The following is a 17,024-nucleotide window of genomic DNA, read 5'->3' as shown; positions in this document are numbered from 1 at the left end:
TCTGAAGCAGTATGTGGATGGCCCTACTAGAGAAGGGGCTACACTCGACCTCCTCTTAGGAAATGAGGATGGGCAGGTGGTTGATGTGTCAGTAGGGGAGCACTTTGGGACCAGTGACCATAACTCTATTAGTTTCAAGATAGTTATGGAAAAGGATAGGACTGGTCCTCAGGTTGAAGTTCTAAATTGGGGGAAGGCTAATTTCAATGGCATCAGACAGGAACTCTCAAAAGTTGAATGGGAGAGGCTGTTTACAGGTAAAGGGACGTCTGGCAAGTGGGACGCTTTTAAAAGTGAGATAGGAAGAGTTCAGGGCCAGCACGTTCCTGTTAGATGGAAGGGCAAGGCTGGCAAGTTTAGGAACCTTGGTTGACGAGGGATATTGAGGGTCTGGTCAGGACAAAGAAGGAGGCATATGTCAGGTATAGGCAGCTGGGATCGAGCGAGTCCCTCGAGGAGTATAGGGGATGTAGGACTACACTTAAGAAGGAAATTAGGAGGGCGAAAAGGGGCCATGAGATTTCCCTGGCAGATAAGATCAAGGAGAATCCTAAAAGATTCTGTAAGTATATTAAGAGTAAAAGGGTAGCTAGAGAGAGAGTAGGTCCCCTTAAGGATCAGTGTAGCAATCTATGTGTGGAGCCACGGGAAATGGGCGAGGTCTTAAATGAATATTTCTCATCCCTATTTACTGTGGAGAAGGTCATGGAAGCTAATGAGGGAGGGAACACCGATATCCTGGAGCATATCAACATTACAAAGGAGGAGGTGTTGGAAGTTTTGAAGCGCATTAAGGTGGATTTGAGTGGAGTAATTTCTGCTCTTCTCAGTCCTGAATGATCGGCCTCTTATCCTGAGACTGTGCCCCCGCATTCTAGATTCCCTGATCAGTGGAAACAAACTCTCTGCTTCTACACTAACAAGCCCTTTCAGAATCTTGTATGTCTCATTCTTCTAAATGCCAGAGAATACAGGCCCAATTTACTCAGCCTCTCGTCATCGGACAATCCCCTCATCCCAGGGACCAATTTAGTAAATCTTTGCTGCACAGTCTCCAATGCAAGTATATCCTTTCTTAAATGTGGAGACCAAAACTGCACACAGTATTCCAGGTAAATCCTGGCTACCCAACCCAAACTGGACCGAACCCGACTACGTGTGTCGGGTTCAGATCAGGTCTATTTTCTCTGACCAGCATTCGGGTTCAGGTTGGTTCGGGCTGGACTACTGTTTCTTGTATTGTTTTCTTTTTAATCTATAATTTTTTTACATTTCTATAATATGTTTGATATTTTCGGGTTGGGTCGGGTCGGGTCGGGCATGAGAAAAAATTAAAGGACTCGGGCCTGGGTTGGATTGGCTATTGTCGTGTTGAGCCTGGGTCGGGTTTAAATTTTATACCCAAGCCAGGCTTTAATTCCAGGTACGGTTTCACCAAAGCCCTGTCCAATTTTTGTAAGACTTCTTCATTCCTGTACTCCAATCCCCTTGCAATAAAGGCCAACATGCCATTAGCCTTCCTAATAGCCTGCTGCATCTGCATGTTAACTTTATGCATTCTTTGTACGAGTACATCCAAGTCTCTCTTACCAGTTTCACACCTTTTAAAAAATATTCTACTTTTCTATTTTTATGACCAAAGTGAACAACTTCATTATACTTCATCGTCCATCTTGTTGCCCACTCACTTAACCTGTCTATACCTCTTTGCAGCCTCTCTATGTCCTCCCTGCAACTTACCTTTCCGCTGAGCTGTGTAACATCAGCAAACTTAGTTACATTAGTCTCTGTCTCTTCATCCAAGTCATTAATATAGAGTGTAAATAGCTGAGGCCCCAGCACTGATTCTTGCAGCACCCCACAATTCACTGCCTGCAAACTTGAAAATGCCCCATTTATGCCCACTTTCTGCTTCCTGTCCTTTAATCAATCCTCTATCCATGCCAATATATTACCCCCAACACCATGAGCCCTTATCTTGCCTGTTAATCTTTTATGTGGCACCTTATAAATGCCTTTTGGAAATCCAGGTATACTACATCTACTGGTTCCCCTTTACCTACCCTACTACTTATATCCTTAAAACATTCTAATAAATTTGTCAAACAGGATCTCCCTTTAGTAAAACCATGCTGACTTGTTCTGATCATACTATCCTTTTCCAAGTTCATTGTTAAGACTTCTTTAATAATAGTTTTCAACATCTTCCCAATGACTGGTGTTAGGCTAACTGGCCTGTAGTTCGCTATTTTCTCTCTACCTCCTTTCTTGAAATGCATTTGCCAACTTCCAAACTGACGGGACTATTCCTGAATCTAAGAAATTCTGGAAAATCATAGCTAGCGCATCCACTTTCTCTGCAGCTATCTCTTTTAGAACCCTAGGGTGTAGGCCATCTGGTCCCAGGGACTTGTCAGATTTTAGTCTCTCAAATATCTCCAATACTTTTTCTTGGCTGATATCAATTTCCTTAATTTCCTCACTCTTTTTAGCCTCTAAGTTACTACCTATTTCTGGTATGGAACTTGTGTCTTCTACTGTGAAGACAAACACAAAATATTTGTTCAATGCCTCTGGCATTTCCTCATTCCCCATAATGATTTCTCCTGTCTCTGCCTGTAAGGAACCAATGTCCACTTTCGCTACTGTCCTTTTTATGTACTTATAAAAGCTCTTACAATCTGTTTTTATATTGCTGGCTAGTTTACTCTCATTCTATTTTTTCACTTTTTATCAACATCTTGGTGGCCCTTTGCTGGTTTCTAAAACACTCCCATCATCAGACTTGCTACTTTTTTTTTTGCAAAATTGTAAGCCTCTTCTTTTAGTCTAATACTTTCCTTAACTTCCTGAGTGAGCCACAGATGGGTCTTTCTTGACGAGTTTTTATTTTTGAATGGAATGTACTTTTGTTGAACCCTTTGAATTGTTTCTTTAAATATTTGCCACTGCTCATTTACTGCCATACCTTTTAGTCTATTTACCCAATTAATGTTAGCCAGTTCTCCCCTCATACCTTCGTAATTGGCTTTGTTTAAGTTTAAGATTCTTGTTTGTGATTGAAATGTGTCACTTTCAAACTTAACATGAAATTCAATGGAATTATGATCACTATTTCCCAGTGGATCTTTTACTACGACATTGCTAATTAACGCTGTTTCATTACACAATACAAGTTCTAAGATAGGTTTATCCCTCGTCAGTTCTACAATGTTATTCTCCAAGAAACTGTCACAAAAACATTCACAAATTCATCTTCTAGACCACTGTTGCCAATTTGATTGTCCCAGTCTATATACAGATTAATGTCCCCTACAATTAATATGTTACCTTTGTTACAAGCTCCAATATTTTCTCGTTTAATGTTCTGTCCAACAATCTAACTACTGTTAGGGGGCCTGTAAACTACTCCCACCAGTGTTTTCTGACTCCTGCTATTCCTAATTTCCACCCAAACTGATTCTACTTCATGATTTTCTGAGGCGAGATTCCTCCTTATTAATGTCCTTATGTCATCCTTTACTATCAGGGCTACTCCTCCTCCTTTGCTGTTCTGTCTGTCTCGCCAAAATATTCATTTCCTAACCTTGATCTCCTTGTAACCATGTCTCGGTAATGGCAATTAGATCTAGATCATTTACCTCTATTCGTGCCACTAGTTCATCTATCTTATTACAGATGCTTCATGCATTCAGATAAAGGAACTTTAATTTCATTTGTTACTTCTATTCCCTGCAATGACCTTATTTGCTGACATACAATTTTTGTTAAACTCTCTGTCCCTTCCTGTCCTATTCTATTGGCATTTACCCACATCATTATGCTGCTCCGATGCCCTGACTCTCTCTTTGGATTTCTAAATTTCCATTTGCCCAAACCCTCCCCCCGCCCCGTTAGATTAAAGCCTGTCCACAGCCCTAGTTACGTGATTGGCCAGGACACTGGTCCCAGCCCGTTTCAAGTGAAGCCTATCCCAATGGAATAACTCCCTCTTCCCTGAGTACTGATGCCAGTGCCCCAAGAATCAAAACCCCTTTTTCCCACACCACTCTTTGAGCCACATGTTTAGTTCACTAATCTGCTTGATCCTGTATCAATTTGCACGTGGCTCAGATAACACTCCAGAGATGATTACCTTTGATGTTCTGCTAATATGTGACCTAATTCTATATACCAGCTTTTGCTTCATATCTCTTAATACGGTTTGTTAACAAAAATGCATGAATTTCAGATTTAAAATTAACAATTGAGCTATCAATGGCCATTTTCAGAAAAGAGTTACAAACTTCTACCACCCTTTGTGTGTAGAAGTGTTTCCTAATTTCACTCCTGAAAGGCCTGGCTCTAATTTTTAGACTAAGCCCCCTAGACTCCCCAACTCGCAGAAATAGTTTCTCTCTGTCTACCCTACCTGTTCCCCTTAACATATTGTAAAATTCAATCAAATCACTGCATAATCTGCTAAATTCCAGTGAATTTCAGTTATGTAATCTCTCCTCGTAATTGAACCCTTGGAGTCCAGGTATCATTCTGGTAAACCTATGATCCAAGGCCAATATATCATTCCAAATGTGGTGCCCAGAACTGCTCACAATAGTCCAGGTGTACTCGAACCACAGCTTTTTATATAGCTAAAGCATGACTTTTACCCCCTTGTATTCTAGTCCTCTAGATATAAAGGCCAGTATTCCATTATTTTATTATTTTCTGCACCTATTCATGCCAGTTTAATGATTTATGTACCTGGAGACACCAGCCCCCCCCCCCCCCCCCAAGTCTCTTTGGACTTCCACGGTTTCTATCTTTTCACCATTTATAAAGTACTCTGTTCTATTCTTTTTAAGTCCAACGTGGGTAACCTTACATTTACCTACATTGAAATCCAATTGTCATTGTTTTGCCCTTTCACTTGCCAATATTGCCTTGTTATGTTATGCTTCCATTTACACTACATATAATGCTGCTTATCTTTGTGTCATTGGATATGTGACTTTTTATTCTATCCTCTTGATTGAATACAGTGAATAGTTGGGGCCCCAACACACAGATCCTTGTGGGACACCACTAGTCACATCCTGCCAATTAGAATACCTGCCCATAATCCCTACTTTTTGTCTCCTGCCAATTTCTGCACCAGGTCAATAATTTGCCTTCAATTCCATGAGCTTCAACTTTAGCTAATAGTCCCTTATGAGGAACTTTATCAAATGCCTTCTGGAAGTCCATACTGATAACATCCAAATTGAAAATTTCAACCGGCCCAATGTTCATAGCCTTTTGGAGAGTTCCAAATGTACACTGTCCCTTGTGTCTAACTCTTCCTGATTTTACTCAATGAATAGCCAAACTCTGATTTTAAGATTATGACTCCTTGTTATGGATTCCCTTAAACAGAGAAAATAGTTTCTGTCTTACTCCATCTAATTCAATTATTATTTTGAACACCTCGATTAGATGGCTTCTTAACCTTCTAAAATCAAGTTAATACAAGCCAAGTTTCTCCAACTTGTCCTGATACCTTAATCCTTTTAGCACTGTTATCATTCTGGTGAATTTGCACTGTACCCTCTCAGGCCAATGTATCTTTCCTACAGTTCAGTGCTCAAAACCAATTGCTGTGCTTCAGACAGGGCCTGACCAAGGTTCTGTACAATTGATGCATACTTCTTCATGATTGAACTGATGACTGCTTTGAATGTGTTCTTTACCCTTGCAGGATGCTGGGTGGCTCACAGGTATAAGGGAGTCGGATTGGTTACAGTATGGTGCTGTCAACACCTCTAAAGGTTTGTTTCCCAAGAATTTCACTCAGCAACTGGAGTAGACTTCAACCATTGTCTTTGTGTGTGGAAGTTATCAGAAAAAGCAGGACTTTGCTCTCCAAACCACATGGTCTCCCATAGCACTGTTGTGTCCTTGGAATCTTCAAAGCGTAATATCAGAGTTGAAAAGCGAATCAGCGAGGTTAAAAGTATCTAATGAACACAATGAAGATAGGAGTGTATATTAGCTGAAGACACAGGAAGCATGGCATTGACCTCGATATAACTATTTTGAACCAACTATGGAAATTAATATGTATTTGCTTATCAAAGTGCAACTTCATGTTTAATTGTGTTCTCCTGGAGTTAATGGTGAATCTTGAATGAACCCCTCACTATCAGTATAACGCTATGTAATCCCCCAGATGACAAATTTATATTTTGCACCATGCACTGTGTAAATTTGTTACAACATATCACAGTTCAGTAGTTTATCAAGTAGTCAAATAATCTATGTATACTTATGAATCTTTAATATGTTTACTGCGAATTGTTTTTATTCATACACCCTCATGGCTGAAGAGCTGTCTTTTCAGTGATGCAGTGTAAGTGACCATACTTTATGTATTTCCTCACCATGTGTGTCATTGCTCCTACCTCCAGCACTTCCTGCTGGCGCGGTTTTTGAACAAAATCCTGTTGCTTTATTGCCAAAACAAATATGAAAACCCGTGTTTGTAATGTATTGTGCATTAGAGATTATAAAATGCAGAATGATGCTCAAGGAACAAGACTCCTCCACCTACTGGCCCGATGATGCTTTTCCACTCTGTTCTATATAATCGACACAGGAATCTGCAGGCCCTTTACAGGTGAAATAAAATGGTATATCCGTTATCTAAACCATGGTCTCTATCTATCCTTGCAGCAACAGTTTGGCACGTTTTATTCTGATTAAGTGAAATATGCACCAAAATAAATTCAACATTAACGATAGCTGTCGTAACTGTATCGATGTGTGGTTCTGTGATCATTGTTATTTATCCCACTGCTCGTGCCGGAATAAAGAGAAAGTAAAACAGTGCTGCCCGCGTCTCGTTATTTAAGAGTCTGAATGCCACCCGGCCAAAAGTACAAGTAACTGGGGTACATTTTCATTTGTACCATCTAAACGTGAAGCATCAACTAGGTGGAACATAAGCAATCCCACCCAAACGAGTTTAACCTCCAGTAGGTAAAGACGGAAATCTACCCCTTGATTTTTTTTTCACCATTCACAAAACCCTGATGTGCCATTTTTCTGCTATGTTTAAATCGTGGGATAATCTAGCATGGCACTCCGCTGCACAGATGCGAATTTGGCTGGTTGGTTGATTTTAACAAGGTGTTAAAGGCCGCCATAATGGGGTCAGTAAACTCACGCTAACACTTTTACAGAGCTTACAAAGCCGAAGCAATTTCCTGTTTCAGGCAGAATATCCTTCTTAATATAAAAGTCGAGGTGCTACAATACACACAGGGCCCCGAGTGCTATTTTAGGACAGATCTTTGATGAAGCAACAGAGAAGGTTGATGAGGGTAGTGCAGTTGATTCTGTGCATATAGACTTTCAAAGGCGTTTCACAAAGTACCACACAGATTTGTTCACAAAATTAAAACCCATAAGATTAAAGAGACAGCATGGATACAAAATGGGCTAAGGGACAGAAAGAGAGTAGTAGTATATGGTTGTTTTTCAACCAAGAGTGAAGTATACAGTAGTGTTTCCCATGTGTTTGTATTAGAACCTGTGCTTCTTTTGATATGTTAATAAACTTAACCTCAAGGTTTGTAGATGATAAACTCGGAAATGTAGTAAACATTGAGGCAAATAGTAATGGACTTCTGGAGGATATAGATAATTAAGTGGACAGACACATGGCAGGTGAAATTTAACACAGAAGTGCGAAGTGATTCTACCAAAATGTATGAGGACCAATATGAACAGAATGGTGCAATTTTAAAGGGGGTGCAGGGAGAGAGCTAGGGGCGTATGTACACAAATCTTTGAAGGTGGAATGACAAGTTGAAAAGGCTTATGGGTCCTTGGCTTTATTAATAGAAGAGTACAAAAGCAAGGAAATTATACTAACCTTTTACAAAATACAGGTTAGGCCTCAGCTGGAATATTGTGAGCACCACACTTTAGAAAAGATGTCAAGACTTCGGAAAAGGGTACAAGAGAGATTTACTGTAGACATCACTGGCAAGGCCAGCATTTATTGCCCATCTAAAATTGCCCTTGAGAAGGTAGTGAGCTACCTCTTGAACCGCTGCAATCGGCATTGTGTAGGTACACCCACAGTGCTGTTAGGGAGGGAGTTCCAGGATTTTGACCCAGCGACAGCAAAGGAACGGTGATGTATTTCTAAGTCAGGCTGGTGTGTGACTTGGACAGAAACTTTCAGATGGTGGTGTTGCCATGTGCTTGCTGCCTGTGTGCTTCTAGCAGGCAAAGGTCATGGGTTTGGAAGGTGCCTTGATGAGTTGCTGCCGAGCATCTTGTAGATGACGCACACTGCAAACTGCACTGATGGTAGAGGGAATAAATGTTTAAGGTAGTGGATGGGGTACGAATCAAATGGGGTCCTTTGTCCTGCCAGCTTGACTGTTGTCGGAAATGCTCTCATCCAGGCAAATGGAGTGTGTTCCACCACACTCCAGTCTTGTGCCTGCTTCCTGTGTTAGATAAAATGCACCCTACAATGAAGGAATTAATGCTACTTTAGTGAGTATTTTTCAATGCGCCATGAATACAGGAGTAGTAGTTGAGAATTGAAGGATGGCAAACATAGTTCCAACAACTTGCATTTATATAGCGTCTTTAACATATGTCAGAGTTGCAGGAATGCTAAGTTCTTGGGAGGGCTGTAGGGCTGAAGGAGGTTATGGAGATAGGGAGGGGCGAGTACATGGAGGGATTTGAAAACACGAAACAAGCAGCAAGACAGAAAATCTGATAACTACAGGCTAGCTATTCGAACATGCAAAGTGGTGAATAAGGGCTAAGGGCATTCTATGGGATGCTTTAAACAAATTTGTGAAGTCCACAAGGATTGAATTTCCATGGGGATTCATCCAATCATTGTCCGTAACTGCCACAAATGATTCAGTGACCCTGGAGAAACAGCATAAACACAATAACAGTCAGTATGCTTTAGCAAATTAGAACCTTGGTAAACATAACAGGAAGGCTATCAGTGCTTGGACGGCAACTTCTGCAGTCTGCACATGCACAGTGAATCACAAAAATCTGGAAGTTGCTGTTCAATATACCCTGCTCCTCCACAAGGTGCCCTATAAAGTACCTTGCCAATAGATACGGCATTGAAATCCGTGCAAGGGCATGAATTTGCAGTACTTACCCACTAGAAAAAAGCAGAAAAGGAGGAGGACCTGGAGACAGACAGCAGCATCTAAATGAGTGGGAGAAAGGAGATCCCAGGGACAGACAGCAGCATCTAAACGTGCTATCCAGTGCACTCTGTGGCTCCAGAGTGGACTGACTGCTTCTGAAACAAATCAAAGTGTGATGTCAAAGGAACATAGGTAGTTGATTGGTTGGTGAGTATTTTTCTTATTTATCTTTCAAAACTTGGTAATTTTAGTAATTGTAAGGTTTTATTAGTAGTTAATAGTAGTAGTAAAGCTTACTAGATTGGCTGGTGAGTATTTCCTACTTATCTTAACCAGGGAACGTCAATTGGGCTAAGTAGAACATTTATTGAAATAATCAGAATATGAACACATGTAGGACTAGAGACATTAATTAAAATTTAATCAGTAAAATAATTAAACAGTATAAAAATGGCAGGGCAGGTGATGTGTGGTGGCTGCAGAATGTAGGAGCTGGTGGACACCTGTGTGATCCAATGCAAACACATCTGCAGTGCCTGTGGCTGGAGGAACATCGGCTCAGTCATTGAGCTGGAGGCCAAGCTGCTGACATTGCGACACATCAGGGAGGGGGAAGTTACCTGGACACTTTGTTCCAGGAGGCGGTCACACCCCTTAGGATAGGGCCAGCTGATTTGGTCCATGGTCAGAGACAGGAGTGTGCGCCTGCGAGTGAGGCATGAATGTGGATCGAGTATGTAGAAGTGGAGGAGCCTCAGCCTTTGCAATTGTCCAACAGGTTTTAGATTCTTTCAGCTTGTAAGGATGAGAGTGAGGTCTACAGGGTGGATGAGCAAACGACCATGGCACCGTAGTACAGGAAGCCATTTAAGAATGGGGAGTTAATAGGAATGTACTGGTAGTAGGGGACAGTATAGTCAGGGGTACAGACACAGTTCTCTTCAGCTGAGACCGAGAGTCCAGAAAGCTGTGTTGCCTGCCTACTGCCAGGGTTCAGGACATCTGCTCTGGGCTGGAGAGGAACTTGCAGTGGGAGCCGGAGGATCCAGTTGTGGTCCACATCGGCACTAACAAATAGATAGGACTAAGAAAGAGGTTCTACTTAGAGCAGCTAGGGGTAAATTAAAAAGCAGATCAAAGGGAGGGAATGGCGTAGTGCTATTGTCACTGGACTAGCAATCCATGACCCCAGGTATTGCTCTGGGGACTGATTGCCATAAAACCATTGGCGATTGTTGTGGAAACCCATCTGGTTCACTAATGTCCTTTAGGGAAGGAAATCTGCTGTCCTTATCTGGTCTGGCCTACATGTGACTCCAGACCCACAGCAAGGTGGTTGACTCTTAAATGCCCTCTTAAATGGCCTAGCAAGCCACTCAGTTGTATCTAACCACTACAAAGTCAATTAAGAATGAAACTGGATGGACCACCGGGCATTGACCTAGGCATCTGAAACGACAACGGCAAACCCAGTCCTATCGACCCTGCAAAGTTCTCCTTACTAACATTTGGGGCTTGTGTCAAAGTTGGGAGAGCTGTCCCACAGACTAGTCAAGCAACAGCCTGACATAGACAAATTCACCGAATCATACCTTACAGACAATGACCCAGACACCGCCATCACCATCCCCAGGTACGTCCTGTCCCACCGGTAGGACAGACCCAGCAGAGGCAACGGCACAGTGGTATACAGTTGGGAGGGAGTTGCCCTGTGAGTTCTCAACACCGACTCCAGACCCCATGAAGTCTCATGGCATCAGGTCGAACATGGGCAAGGAAACCTCCTGCTGATTACCACCTACTGCCCTCCCTCAGCTGATGAATCAGTACACCTCCATGTTGAACATAACTTGGAGGAAGCACTGAAGGTGGCAAGGGCACAGAATGTACTCTGGGTGGGGTACTTCATTGTCCATCACCAAGAGTGACTCGGTAGCACCACTACTGACCGAGCCCTAAAGGACATAGCTGCTAGACTGGGTATACGGCAGGTGGTGGGGGAACCAAGAGGGAAAAACATACTTGACCTCGGCCTCAGCAACCTGCTTGCCGCAGATGCATCTGTCCCACCTTCACATTGAGGATACCGTCCATCATGTTGTGTGGCACTACCACCGTGCTAAATGGGATAGATTTCGAACAGATCTAGCAATGCAAAACTGGGCATCCATGAGGCGCTGTGGGCCATCAGCAGCAGCAGAATTGTACTCAACCACAATCTGTAACCTCATGGCCCGGCATATCCCCCACTCTACCATTACCATCAAGCCAGGAGACCAACCCGGTTCAATGAAGAGTGCAGGAGGACATGCCAGGAGCAGCACCAGACTTACCTCAAAATGAGGTGTCAACCTGGTGAAGCTACAACACAGGATTACTTGCGTGCCAAACTGCTTAAACAGCATGCGATGGGACAAAGCTAAGCGATCCCATAACCAACGGATCATATCTAAGCTCTGCAGTCCTGTCACATCCAGCCGTGAATGGTGGTGGACAATTAAACAACTCACTGGAGGAGATGGCTTCACAAATATCCCCATCCTCAATGATGGGGGAGCCCAGCATTGCAGTGCAAAATATAAGGCTGAAGCATTTGCAACAATCTTCAGCCAGAAATGCCGAGCTGATGGTCCGTGATTCAGAGACGAGAAATTTCCCATTGGCTTAACCAGGAACAAAGCAGTTTCAATAAGCTGTTTAACACACAACTTTCCCTGAAATCAGCAGAGTTATTTAAGTTAATTATGTACAGGACAAGTACTTATGGAAAATAGTCAGTGCGCTTAATGCATTATAAGCAACTCCTTTGTAATTGACTCCTATGGTAATGGGAAAGAAGATGCAACTCAGCAACGCACCAAGACTCCTTTGACAGCACCTTCCAAACCCCCGACCTCTACCACCTAGAAGGACAAGGGCAGCAAAAGCATGGGAACACCACCACCTACAAGTTTCCCTCCAAGCCACACACCATCCTGACTTGGAACTATTTCGCTGTTCCTTCATTGTCGCTGTTAAATAGCTTACTTACTTCATCCCCCTCTGTACTCTGTTGTCTTGTAGTCCAGTGTCACTGGGCCAAAATCCTGGAACTCCCTTCCTAACAGCACTTTGGGTGTACCTACCTCACATGGACTGCAGCGGTTCAAGAAGGCAGCTCACCACCACCTTCTCGAGGGCAATTAGGCATGGGCAACAAATGGTGGCCTAGCCAGTGACGCCCACATCCCATGAATGAATAAAAAAAAAAATCTGGTGATTACCAACCTGTTATCAATAAGGTAAACAGGATACAAGGGTGATTGGAGAGCACAGGTTACGAGTAAAAACAAGTATAACTGACAGTACAGATCAACGGTGACACCAGATCTGGAGTATGATTTTTTACATCCTACATTATCCAGGTCTGAGTGGCCTAAATCATGAGAAAAGTTCAAGCAATTAAATTCATATGTTCTGAAGAGAAAAGGGGGAAAGATACTGGACTACAAAACAACAGAGTACAGAGGGGGTTGAAGTAAGTAAGATATTTAACTTGGGCAGTAAGCACAGAATGAAGACATACGTACATAATTGTAAGCATCGAGAAAAGTGACTTTTTCTTCCCCAAGGAATAGACTCCCAGAGTTAACTGATTCAAGGTCAATTGATACCTTTAAAATGGAAAGGGATCAATCTCTGTCAAGAAAGAGATGAAGGATGTAGAGATATTAATAGCAGTGCTTGATTTCACTTTTTAGGAAAGAAACTTAACTTTCCCCAAAGTGGAGGATTCGTAGGTGGCATGGAAGGAAAGTCCACGATTGCATAATTATATACTGGCTTAAATTGGAGTGAGTTTGTTGGGCCAAATGACTTTTCTTGTTCCGAAATTTATCCAACCATTTGAATCAATTATACAGAACAGGAGACTATTCTGCCCATCTTGCCTGTATTGAATCTTAGCAGAGTTATCCAATTATCCCCACTACCCGACAAATATTTCCTTTCCATATATTATTGAATCTGCTTTCATCACCCTTTGTTAGTTTATTCGTTCTTCTCTCCTCTGGTTCTTTTGCTAATGATCTCAAATCTGTATCTCCAGTTACTGACCCTGCTTCTAGTGGAAGGTTTCCCCCTATCCACTCTATCAAAACCCCAGATAATACTGAACACATCTATTAAATCTCCACTTAATCTTCTCTACTCGGAGAACAATCCCAGTTTTCTAGTGTCTCCGAGGAACTGAAGTCCTTCAAACCTTTTGTAATTCCAGCAAACCTCTTCTGCACCCTCTCTCAAAGACCCACAGGAGTTAGATTGTTATCTGAATGAGCAGTTTTTCAAATGTGTGTTGCAAATGGATGCCCATCAAAGAGTCTATCAGAGACAAGACAAAAACTAAGTTTGAGGACTTTATAAACATGGACTGCACAAATCTATAGGCAGCCCCTGGCTTGCTTCTAAACACCGATTTGCAATTAACAAGGCCTCAGGAAAATTCTATATTCATTTGTTTTGCAGAATTGGTGAATTGCAAATGTTTAAATATATCTACTTGTTGACTATCACAATTAAGGAATTTTCAATAATAAAAACAGAAGATGCTGGAAGTACTCAGCAGGTCCCCTCTTCTGCATTCAGAACCTTCAGAGATGGTGAAAAAAGTTTAACTCCAAAAGATTTGTGGCATTGATCGGTGAATATTGTCAAGATTATAGGGCAACTTGAGAGAATGTAGCTGTCTACCAACATATATATGATAAACTTTTATTGTGCACATTGCAAACAGGAATATGCCATGATGAGAGTTAAATCCACACTGAATAAAGTCCTGTTCCTAATCATACCAGGATATCATATCATTCCTAATCACCTTGCTCCAGAAGCAACCCACAAACAAAAAAAAAATTACTGAAAGAGTTAATTTCCCTTTTTTTTAAAAAACATTTTCTCCTTAGTAACAGTACATTTTTCTTCCACCTGCAATTTTGCTAGCGATGTACACCTGGACCCACTCATCAACTCCCATTCCCCAATTTCATTCCCACTCTTTTGCCATTTTCTTTGCTTTTATTTTTAATCCTCCAAATCCCATTCTTAATTCCAGTGCTGAATCTTTCCTACTTTGCTCTCTAATCATCTTTTCACTCCCAAAAACAAAAACAAATCACTGTGCTTCAATATTGCTTTAACTACTCCCCCTTCTAAACATCTTTTCATTTCCAACAGAATGTGAAGGCACCAGCTAGAACCATACAATAAGGGCAGTGCCCACTCTCTGTATTAAGAAATTAATCCATTAACTGCATCTCTAATAGAGATCCAAGCCAGGACTTTACTTCCTGACCAATTTCAAGGCTCATATTCCACTGAGCTCAATACTCTTTCGTCGAACTCAACAGGTGCTGGATTTTCAATAACAGAAAACAATTCAAAGGTGCTATTTGCTTCCATCACAATTTTAGCCATTGCAAAATCATTCAAAATGTTATGTGAAACATCACCAAAGATGGCTTTTGAGAATTGCTCAGTAATTTTTTTACATAAAAGGTGCCTTTTGCTTCCTACATTATCTGTATTTTTCAGACATACACTGCAGGCCTCAGCAGTGCAGCAGAGATATATCTTCCGCTCTACAGAATGATCATTTGATTTGGATCCTCATTTTTTGACTGATACATCAAGAGCTGCAATGGAGGCAGAAACAGTAAAGCACACTTCGAAAGTCAAGGACTGTCAACATGGCTGTTAGCTGCCAGTCTGAATACTCATTTATTGTTGGTTGGTACTTGATTTGCACTTTAGAGACACGGGTCTAATTTTAATGTAGTGACAGCGTAAAACGAGCAAGATTTAATTGGCCACCTATTATACACCCTGCAGAGTTTGACATCAATGGAAATCAGGGCGGAATATATGAGAGGCGGAAACATGATAGCCAGTTTTACACCAGAACCCAGTTAAAATGACCCCCAGGTCTTAAGACATGACAATGTTGAATATAAGTCATCACTTCATCTTACTAAACCATCATTGCAGACTCTCTCATGAAAGGCAGTCCCAGGTAAAGGAGTCGCTGTTGGTTCCTTGCTCTCTGTTAAAGCTCTAGGCTGATGGATAAATACACTGAATTTCACACCTTGGTTATCTGCAGCTCGAACAAACCCGCTGTTTGCTGTCATTGTGATTGCCTTCAAAGCATCTCCAGTGCCAAAGATAGTAATAGAGCGACTGTTAATTTTTGCACTGGCTTCCAATTTGCAGGCCCGTTCGGAAGGCTGGTCCGGTACGACCGTGATTTCCTGCAAAAGCTTCTGTGCCCGGGCCTTTTCTCCAGGTCCGCCCAATGTCTCTAGAATGGCTTGAAAATCTTTCACTGCTGACTCACATGCAAACAACTCTTTGTCCTTCATGAAGGCCTGCAGCTTGGGCAAGACGTTCTCCTCCCTTTCCTGGGAAGCTTGTTCCGTCAGCACTTTCTCCTTAAAGATGAAGCAGCAGCCTCCGTGACTTACTGCCGATACAAATGTAATCAGGGTGGTTATGTCTAAATTGACTCGGTTGCAGAAATCCACTTTAACTTCAGCAGGAAAAGCAACACTGGCAACAATTGTAGATCGGTCTACTTCTGTCACCTGCAAAGGCTCCTCCAAGTCTTCATCAGAGTCAGCTGAATTATCAGCCTCCTCCATGAAATCAATCATTGAATTCACAGCTACGATGTCGCCCCGTACAGAGAGCCCCATTTCTTTCAGTCTCTCTGCCATGGGGCTAGAAATGCCGTTATAAAAGGCAAAGACAATATGCGGATTGCTGTACTGCACCAGCTGCTGCTTGCTTGTTTCCAAATAATCTTCTGCTTGTTCGATAATACTTTTGTCTCCATACTGACCTCTTCCTACCCAGATACTGTGCAGTGCCTCAGCTTTCCGACCGATGGCTTTGACCCAGGTGAGACCACCATTTGCAACGACATCCACCACCAGAGACTGCTTTTCACCAGAGTGTTCCTGATAGTTGAAAACATGTAGCAGGCTGACCACATCCTCCAGGCTCTCTGCCGACTCAATGACCGCCTTCAGATGGGTGAGGTTTGTGCTCTGCAGGTGCGACTCCTTCACCGAAACCTTGCCTGCTTCGACTTTCCGCAAGAACTTCAGCTCGGCCTTCAGCTTGCCGCAGAGCTTGGGCCCGCCTTGCACCCCACCCACACGGGAGCGGGATAATGCCTCTGCCCTCTCCAGCAGCTCCTGGGCTTCAGTGATCCTCTCTGACAGAATCTTGAGTAGGGACATCGCATCCCTGAAAAACAAAACATCCAGCATTCACTCTCAGGGTTGTCACCAGGAGGTGAGGGCAAACTGGCACTTTATTCTGGCAGGGTCACTTAGATATTCGCCAGCAAACAAGGTCAAGGGGTTTGCAGATTAGGCCACTTGTAGGTCAGCAGCCGATGTCACTGCTCAAGACATTGTAGATTCAAGCCCCATTGTAAGTAACATTAATTATAACATTAATTACAAAATACAGGATACTTTTACTTACGCTCCAAGTGGGAGGTGGCATAGTGGTATCGTCACTGGACGAGTAAACCAGAGTCCCAGAGTATTACTCTCGGGACATGGGCTCGAATCCTACCACAGCAGAAAGTGGAATTTAAATTCAATTAATAAAAAAATCTGGAATTAAAAAGCGAGTCTAATGATGGCCATGAAACCATTGTCGATTGTTGTAAAAAACCCATCTGCTTCACTAGTATCCTTTAGGGAAGGAAATCTGCTGTCCTTACCTGGTCTGGCCTACATGTGACTCCAGACCCACAGCAATGTGGTTAACTCTTACACGCCCTCTGAAATGGCCTAGCAAGCCACTCAGTTGTAT

The 17,024-nt window shown here is 42.4% G+C and overlaps 2 protein-coding genes across 2 annotated transcripts in view; one reads left to right on the top strand and one right to left on the bottom strand.

Annotated features, from left to right (window-relative positions):
- LOC137370283 (uncharacterized) overlaps positions 1-5,960 on the top strand; it is a 325,483-nt gene extending 319,523 nt beyond the window's left edge. The window contains exon 33 of the mRNA XM_068032661.1: positions 5,717-5,960. Within this exon, the coding sequence (XP_067888762.1) occupies positions 5,717-5,824 (108 nt within the window). The 3' untranslated portion in view covers positions 5,825-5,960. The remainder of the gene's footprint in view (positions 1-5,716) is intronic.
- A 6,425-nt stretch (positions 5,961-12,385) lies between these two features.
- Positions 12,386-16,445, bottom strand: c5h7orf25 (chromosome 5 C7orf25 homolog). Its single transcript, XM_068032223.1, is given in 2 exon segments — positions 12,386-15,211; positions 15,214-16,445. Coding segments are annotated over 2 exon segments (1,248 nt in total). The 5' UTR covers positions 16,439-16,445; the 3' UTR covers positions 12,386-15,188.
- Positions 16,446-17,024: the final 579 nt, after the last annotated feature.

Source organism: Heterodontus francisci, chromosome 5 (assembly GCF_036365525.1).
Source record: "Heterodontus francisci isolate sHetFra1 chromosome 5, sHetFra1.hap1, whole genome shotgun sequence".
NCBI classification, from domain to species: Eukaryota; Metazoa; Chordata; class Chondrichthyes; order Heterodontiformes; family Heterodontidae; genus Heterodontus; species Heterodontus francisci.
Note: the sequence above shows the minus strand (reverse complement) of the source record. Positions and strands in the feature narration are given on the sequence as shown.